Source organism: Phacochoerus africanus, chromosome 8 (assembly GCF_016906955.1).
Source record: "Phacochoerus africanus isolate WHEZ1 chromosome 8, ROS_Pafr_v1, whole genome shotgun sequence".
Classification (NCBI taxonomy): Eukaryota; Metazoa; Chordata; class Mammalia; order Artiodactyla; family Suidae; genus Phacochoerus; species Phacochoerus africanus.
The window spans coordinates 162,891,201-162,900,508 of NC_062551.1; the positions used below are offsets into that span (position 1 = coordinate 162,891,201).

Here is a 9,308-nt window from a genome sequence, read left to right on the forward strand (position 1 = left end):
GTCGATGGATGTTTGGGTTGTTTCCATGTCTTGGCTATTTTGAATAGAGCTGCAATGAACATGCGGGCGCATGTGTCTTTTTTAAGGAAAGTTTTGTCCGGATATGTGCCCAAGAGTGGGATTGCTGGATCATATGGTAGTTCTATGTATAGATTTCTAAGGTCCATACGGTTCTCCATAGTGGTTGTACCAGCTTACATTCCCACCAACAGTGCAGGAGGGTTCCTTTTTCTCCACACCCCCTCCAGCACTTGTTATTTGTAAACTTTAATGTCTTTAATGACATCTTCCCCTTATGTGGTATCTTTAAGGATTAAAAATGCTTTTCAGGAGTTCCCGTCGTGGTGCAGCAGAAACGAATCTGACTAGCAACCATGAGGTTGCAGGTTTGATCCCTGACCTCGCTCAGTAGGTTACGGATCTGGTGTTCCCATGAGCTATAGTGTAGATTGCAGACATGGCTCGGGTCCCATGTTGCTGTGATGTAGGCCGGCAGCTGTAGTTTGATTCAACCCCTAGACTGGGAACCTCCATATGCAGTGGGTGTGGCCCTAAAAGGCAAAAAAAAAAAAAAAATTCTTTTCAGATTTTATTAGATCACGATATAGTCTCTCTATCATCTATTCTGAACTCAGGACTTTGACTGCTTCCCATCCACCCGTCCATCCATTGTCCCTCATCCATCCATCCAATGTCTATAGAACATACATCACATCCGTGCTGTTTACGTGTTTGGTCAAAGTTTTGTTGATAAGAACCTTTACTGAGTGTCATGTGAAGGAATTCATCTCCTGTATTTTGTCTGTGATTATGCTGAATCTTAGGTCACAAGTTTAAGGTATAGAATATGCATCATCATCTTTTAAAGTCACGCTTGGAGTTCCCTGGTGGCCTAGCAGTTAAGGATGTGGCATTGTCAGTGCTGCAGCTTGGGGTCACCCCCTGACCCAGGAACTTTCACACATCTTGGGTGTGGCCAAAAATAAAAATAAAACTAAAAATAAAAAAATAAAGTCACTTTCAACTCTAGTTCTTTGAGTACAAATGTCAAATGACCATTTTTTTTAATTCTCATGGCCTTCTAATGATTTATTGGAATTAATATTCTTTGTGTGGCATATCCATCTTACCCTCTACCTGCTTTTTCATGTATATCAACTTACAGATATTTTATCTGAAGACTACGTGGCCTTTGTTTCATACTGATGTAGAAAACATTGTTAAGGTTTCAAGTGAGTTCACCCTTTTCTTTTCTTTCTTTCTTTCTTTTTTTTTTTTCTTTTTGCCTTTTCTTGGGTCACTCCCGTGTGGCATATGGAGATTTCCAGGCTAGGGGTCGAATCAGAGCCATAACCACTGGCCTGCACCAGAGCCACAGCAATGTGGGATCTGAGCCTCGTCTACAACCTACACCACAGCTCATGGCAACGCCAGATCCTTAACCCACTGAGCAAAGCTAGGGATCGAACCTGCAACCTCATGGTTCCTAGTTGGATTCGTTAACCACTGAGCCACGACGGGAACTCCGAGTTCACCCTTTTCTAAGCAAAAAGCTAATCATGCCCTTTGCATTTGAGTCCATTCTAAGCTGCCTAGAACTTTTCTCTTATTTGCATATATGCTAGGCTTTAAAAAATAAATTTGTAACTTGTACCTTAGCAACACAAGATTTGAAAGTACCCAGTTCTCAGATAATATCCTGAGCCTGTTCTTTTTTTTTTTTTTTTCTTAATAGTGTTGTCATAATTACATAGCTCCCTATTCCGGTAGCAAAATAAATTACTAAAAAATGCATGTAATAAAATAGCAGTTTTGTCCTGCTTTGAAGAGAACCATTTTCTGTTATATAGCCCTGATGCAGTGATTTGTATGTAGGAACTTTGAACGCTCTGAGTGAATGAATGCTGGAGGTACTCATGGTAAAATATAGAAGTGTGGTCTTTAAAAGCCTATTACTGTAATAAGGCTTTTAAAAGTGTTGCTTACACATTTTAAACTTGTTAACATTCACAGTAATAGAAAATCAGAACTGACTCAGTATGTTTACAGTTTATTAAATAGTCGGTGCTTCCATGTCTGGAATACACGTCGCTTTTTAAGATTCTGCTACTCTTTGTTTGCACCCATCCTGGACCGTATTAAGACCTGTTCTGCAAACATCTGCTTTGCAGTTCAGATGTCCAGGATGAACCAATTCCCAAACTGTCTCCAGAGAACCACAATACTGTTTCCTAAACAGAAAATTTGTACAATTTTAAATAGAAATAAACTCCCTGTCATATTTTGCAAGATCTTAAAAGCATCAGAATGTCTTTTTGGCCACTTAAGCTCTTTTTTACAAAACCTGATTGGTTCATGTTGCTCCTAAAAAGCTTTTTCATTTTTTTATTTTACTCATTGCAAATATCATTGAGATGATATTTTAAAGTAGCTTTGTGACTTAAAAAAAAAAAAGTATTGTCTAATGATACCAAAGCAGTAGCCAATCTATGCCTGATACCATTGAGTATGATAATTTATGATAGGGATGAGGAATTTGATTTACAATCTCAGAAAAACCTACACGATGATTTTTAAAGTTAACAACCCTCTTGTTGCTTACCTTTCTGAGTGGGATGGTGGCTTGTAGAAATTCACATTTCTGTTGAGTAGGTTTATGGCAGTAGACGCCTGGCAAAATAGAGAGTCGAAAAAAGGGCATTGTCTGACCATCCGTTCGGAATAAAGTTGATGACTACGGACAAGAGGGAGAGAGGGGACCCATCTGCGTTTTGTGAAATAGTAATTAGTCCATGGCACTGTAACAAGCAGAACAAAGCAACGAATAAACCAAAGACAACTGAACTAAACAGAACATGTGGGACTCCTGAAGAAGTATGTACATGTTCTAGATAAGCTCTCTCAGGTGCCTTAGAGATTATGCATTTTATACCATGGAAAACTGTCTGTCCTTGGCATCAAATGTTACAAATATTTTCTTCATATATTTGGAATCTCACTCCTTATGAAACAAACAATTTCTTCCCTGACGTATAAATCCCATGATGTTACTTCTATTGTCAATTGGGAAACAGGAACTGGTGGAGCTGTATTATCTGTAAAAAGAATGTGCTGTTTCACATGAAGTCAATCTATCACCTGAACACTGTAAAAGGGGTCACGAAAAAAGGCACGGAGTGGCTGTGTTACTGTTCTTAGAGCCTGGCACAACATCAAGGAGGATGTAAAGTAATAAAAATACTTATACACTCACTTTGTAAAAAAGTTTGGCCTGACTCAGTAGAGGTTAAATATGCAACTTCTACCCATACGGGTCCCAGGAGCCATGGACAACATGTCCATAATAACACTCTTTGTCGTAGAGCTAAGAACTTCAAGAAACCTCAACACCCATCTACTTACTTTATTGAAGTGGGTTATTTATTTAAAACTAAATAGATTTCCGTCTTTGAAAAAGTCAGTATTTTATTTCTAGCAAATAAAAAAAAGTACCACCAAGCCTTCAGAAAGAGTTGTCTTTTCTTCTCTAGTCCCATTACAACTAGTCTGGTCTTGGTCTATTTTATAGCTCCCTGTCTGTTCTCTCCCTCTTTTTCCTTCAAAACCCGCAGAATTGCCGTATATCTCTATCACTTCAAATACAGACTTTCCCACATTGTTTTCCACTTTCCAGAAGTGGTTCATCGTCAGTCTAACTTTCTACTCCTCCTTGAGGACCGTAGCATATGCCACGGTGGGAAGGGCCTAGAGCCACAGGCGTGGCATCCTTTCCATTCTGCCACTTGCCAGCTGCATAGTCTTCGGCAAGTCACCTGACGTCAGTGTCTCAGTTTCCGCAATGACAATTTCAGAGGGTTGTAAGATCTTTTATAAACATGCATAAACATAGATAAAGTACCTAGTGGTTTGGCCCCTCATGTTTAATAACTTTTGTGTGCAAGATAAGCCCTGTACTGTGGACATTACATATATTCTCTTTGATTTTTAAGACAATGTTGCAAAAATGGAGTTCTCTTGTGGCACAGTGGGTTAAGTATCCAGTGTTGTCACTGTAGCAGTTTGGGTCCCTGCTGTGACATGGGTTCAGTCTCTGGCGGGGGAACTTCCACATGCCGTGAGCATGGCCCAAAACAAACATACTAACTAAAACAATGCTGCAGAAATACAGTTAAGGAAGCTGAGACTCTGGACAATTAATTACCCAGGGTCCCACAGCTTATGAAGGTTGTGTCAGAATTCACTTCCAGATCTGCCTGACTTTAGAGGCCAGGCACTCTCAGACCCAGCCACCCTGTACCATCTGGACTCAGCTTTTGCCAGGCTGCTCCTGTCTCTCTTCTCTGAGGTACTTTTTGACTCTCACAGACCGTTTTCCTTTTATTGTTTTGTATTGTTTCAGGCAAACAGTGTCACTCTTTGAAGGTCCAGGCCTCAGTGTATTTTCTCGCTCAGAGCCCAGCGTATCCCATAAAGTTCTTAGGAAATACTTGACTTGCATGGTACTACCTCTCATTTGGTTTCATCCGTGTTCTAATCTTTTCTATCCTTGTCTCCAGCTCATTTCAGCGGCCTCGTGGCACTGGCCCTTTGGATGATGGCGAATACTGGTCCAACAGGGCAGCCTCTTACAAAGGCAAATCTCACCGACCCATCTTTGAGAACAGCATGGATAAGATATACAGGAACTTATACAAAAAGGCCTGTGGTTCTGTTTCTCACACACAGGAAAGCTTCTGAGACCCGCCACGGTAAATTGTATGAGTGTCCTTGTCAATTTCTCAATGAAAACATTTGATGTCATCAATATCTGTATTCCTTTTTTTTAAAAAAAACAGGCGGTTCTAATTGAGTGCAGTAGTTAGACCTGAGCAAGTGTATTACTTCAAAGGATAAATGATCATGGGCAAGCTTTCTTTTTCAGTCACAGAAGAGAGAGCAATATGCTAAAAGCCACAGCTCTGCGGCACAATCACAGCCCCTGTGCCGGTATGAGAGGACACTCTGTCACATCTCTCTCATATCACTAGCTACAAATCCAAGGACAGGCGCTCTCTAGGAATGTTCTGCCTTAATCACCTTGTAATTTTTTCATCTCCTTGACTGTTTAGCTTATCTAGGATTTGATGATTATTATTAATATTATTATTATTAACTCCCCTTTCTTGGTCATGAGCCAAAATATATAGTGTACAAAGATGAATTTCCCACTTTTTCCTCCCTCAGAAAAGGCTATTGATATGTCTTAGTTCATAAGATATAGCTTTCTTTTTAAAGTTTCTATAATCATTCGCTCCCTCTTCTCTAAAAAGAACTATACCTAAGTTACCTAAAAGCCTAATGGCTAGAAATAGCAGTGGCCTTGTGTGACCCAAAATGTGAATTGCTGATTTTTAAAACAGAATTATTTGCATGATTTTCTTCTAGAGCCATATCTTTTGGTGCAACCAGAATCAGAAAATAGCCTTTGTTAATAAGTATATAGAAACTCAGAAAGAATAAGGGACTTACATTGTAATTTAATCTCTTTAGAGTTCTCATAGGTATCAAATTGCCTAAGAAAGTAGCATCCTTACTTTAAAGGACACTTGGAACCATAAAAGGGAGTAAAATATTAGAGTGTAACTCTTTGTGCTGGAAAATCTGTTGGTTGATAAAAATTAGTTTCTCTCCTACCCCCTGGACACACCTGTGAGGCCAGTGATGGTTTTGAAGAGATGAAGAAATAAATTACCTCATATTTCCCAGAGAGTGAGTAGAGGAAAAAGCAGAGACTAGGAAATGGTAAACTTGGCTTATCAAGAGTTGACTACAAAGTAAGGTTTTCTTATGAATTCCATCTTTGGTTAGTTTTATAGGGATGATTTTAAAAGGAAAAGTTTGAATTGAACTCTTTACATTGAAGTTAACATATAAAACTGAGTGATTTATTTTTGTAGTAGGAGAAAATATATACTTCTTGTTATCTAATAATACGACTTTTTAAGACTTTTTAACGTCATGGTAAGAGTGTTTTATCTGCCGTGACCTGTGATGTATTACTACATTAGAAAGCACATCAAAGATAGGGGTCAGGTGTCCTAGGCTTTATTCTCTGGTCCTTCGTTCCCACGGCTGTCAATGAAGAGGAAGGAGTAGTTCAGCATTTCCTGAATCGTATTCTGTAGACCTCTGTTCTTGGCGATGCCTTTAAGGATACAGATGTAAGTATTTCACTGGTCATGTAAGTTTGGGAAAAGTCTGTGCACTGCATTCATGCCTCTCAAACTTAGAGAGTTGTGGTGCTGGTGGCAAAGGTGCCAGGGGTACTGCTGATGCTTCAAGTAGTTGTAAACTGGAGCTGTCCAGTCAGACTAGGACGCTGCCTCTGGTCAACACTAGTGTGTTAGAGGCTGTAAGAAATCCTGGCATATACCTGTGTCACTGTAGCATCTAGTAGCATCTAGACTCTGTAGCACTGTAGCATCTAGACTCGCTAGTAGCGAGTCTGACACAGAGTAGGTGCTCATTAAACATTTATTGAATTAACCCAGAATTTCCTAAACTAAATCGAGTGCATAACAGTATTTGCTGTTAAGGCTATCTTTTCTCTCCCGTTCTGCTCCCCCAGCTCTCCACACCCCCTCTCCAATGTCATCTGCAGGTTCGTTTGGTCACAGTTGGGGAGACACTGGCCTCCACAACACTGAGCTGCCCTCTGGCTATAAGTTATATGATGATGTTTTGCATAAGCTCCTAAAGGTCAACACTGAATGATGGCTTTTAAAAAAAAAATCATATGTTCAGCGAAGCTTCGTATTTTTAGCCCCTTTGGTGGAAACAAATGAAAAGTTCCTCCATTTAAAAGTTGCTTCTTGGTGAAAAGAACAAATATGAACTTCCAAGAAAATATTTGCTATCATAGAAAATCTCCTGCGAGAGTAAGTAGCACATAAATTACGTATTGCACCTGTATCTGCCATTGGCTCTGATAACGGCCACAAAGATGGGTCTCAAAGGGCCACTTTAGACTGTGGTATTCTGAAAGACATTTTCCTCCTGATTACATCTGATATCTTTCTGAAATATCAAGTATCATAGTTGATATCTGATCACATATGTGATCAGATGCAAATTTCCACACACGTAGCATTTTGATAAGTGTCTATTTCTGTTCCCTAAGGGACATGGTCTTTACTGCTGTCCCTGTTACTGCGAATTCTTCTATTGGATTATCTTTCACGAGTAAAACACTTAAATCCTAATTGTTGCCTTTTATCATTGAAAGAAGCAGAAAGGTGCAGTCGTTTATTCCTTTAGCCTTTTTAAAATAGTCCCTATAATCTAGCAATAGTTTTTAGACTTAGTATGAAATGGGTCTTCTTCTTTTTAATGTAATTTTTCCTTTAAATTAAAAAAAAAAAAAAACACCCTGAGAATTTTAGGAAGGAAAACATTAATTCAGCTAAGGAAAAAGATGAATCAGGTGTTCCCATTGTGGCTAAGCATTAACGAACCTGACTAGTATCCATGAGGCCCCACTCAGTGGGTTAAGGATCCAGCATTGCCGTGAGCTGTGGTGTAGGTTGCAGACACAGTTCAGATCTGGCGTTGCTGTGGCTGTGGCTATAGGCCTGCAGCTGCAGCACTGATTTTGACCCCTAGCCTGGGAACTTCCATATGCCACAGGTGCGGCCCTAAAAAGACTGAAAAAAAAGAAAAAAGAAAAGAGAAGAAAAAAAAAGGTGAATCACTGGACTGAGATTGAGTCCTCCCTGATTTCACTCCTGGTTACATAACCTTGTTTAAGTCGCTTATCTCTCTTGGAGCCCAGTTTCCTAACCTGTAAAGTAATGAAGGGGTTATTTAAAACGGTCTTTTAATGTTCCAGCAGTTTTATAATTGTATAATTGATCAATGTAGAAGATTAAGAAGTTCTAGGCAGCAGAGTTGTGTTGTGATTTCAAAGATTAAACCCTTGATTAAAAATCTGGACCAAATAGAAAGTGCCATTATTGTGCTCACTTTCTCATAACAGCTTTGTTGCGATAACTCACATGCTGTAAGGTTCATCCTTAAGTACGCAATGAGTGGTTTTTGGTATATTCATAGAGTCATGCAACCATAACAAGCTGATTATAAAATATTTCATCACTCCAAAAAGAAATCCTGTACCCATTAGCAATCAGTCCTCATTCCCTTATCCCCTAGGCTCCTGGCAACCACTGATCTGCTTTTGTTTCTGTGTCTATTCAGGACATTTAATATACAAGGGATCGTATAATATTTGACCTTTGTGTCTGGCTTCTTTCACTTAGCATAATGTTTTTCAGGGCTCGTCCGTGTTGTAACACATACCAGTACTTCATTTCTTTTTATTATCAAAAAATAATCCACTGTATGGATATATCACGTTTTGTTCATCCATTCTGTTGATGGTCACTTTCATTTTTTCCACTTTGGGGATCTTATGAAGAGTGCTGGTACGAGGGACATCTGTGGACAGGGTTTTGTGAGGACATTCCTTTTTATTTCTCTTGGGTATACACCTAGGAATGGAATTGTTGGGTCATGTGGAAACTCTACGTTTAATATTTTGAAGAACTGCCAAGCTATTTTCCAAAGTGACTCAACCATCTTATAATCGTTATGTTAATTCATATCTTACCTAGGCTATTAGGCTAGTTACACATTCAAGCATGCATTCGTCCATTTATCACATACTTACTGAGTGCTAGATGTAGAGTATACAATTTTTAAATGTATCTTCCCACAAGCATGAAGAGTCTACTGAGGGAGACAAATATTTATAGTGGTTTGGTAACTTCTGTGATGGGAGAATGCAAGAATGGGGATAGGGCATGCTAGCCTCATGCAGCAGAACTTGCAAAAGCATGAACATGGGAGAGAGCATGATTGCTCAGGCAACCGCAAGTGCTTTAGCTGGAGATGGCGTGCAAGGATGCAGGTGCTTTGGTGGGATATAATGAGTGCAGTAAGAGGACCACAAAGGGAACGGCAGGCCCGAGAAGCCTTGGAGGAGGTAGCCTTTGAGCTGGACACTGAAAGACGCGAAGGACTTTTGAGACCAGGAAATCAGGTAGATTAAACTAAATATTGATCAGCTTTTATAAGAGTGGAGGTGGGATTGAGGAAAAGTAATCAGGGAAAAATAAAGATCTAGAACTTATGAGAACTCAAGAACAGAAAATGCATTTTTGAAGTCCGATCAAAATAATAAAGTCAGATCAAAACAAACAAAAGTTCTCTGTTGTTCTTGTCCTGACTTGCCTGTGCCCTGAGATGACTGGATCCCAGGCCATTGTGCTTTT

General features: G+C 39.5%; 1 protein-coding gene across 3 annotated transcripts in view; it reads left to right on the forward strand.

The window, feature by feature from the left end:
- The window catches only part of SPATA6 (spermatogenesis associated 6), a 122,106-nt gene extending 117,302 nt beyond the window's left edge, over positions 1-4,804 (forward strand). For all 3 annotated transcript variants that reach the window (XM_047789152.1, XM_047789153.1, XM_047789154.1), the window contains one exon: positions 4,557-4,804. In XM_047789152.1, coding sequence (XP_047645108.1) covers positions 4,557-4,737 — 181 coding nt within the window. In that variant the 3' untranslated portion in view covers positions 4,738-4,804. The remainder of the gene's footprint in view (positions 1-4,556) is intronic.
- Positions 4,805-9,308: the final 4,504 nt, after the last annotated feature.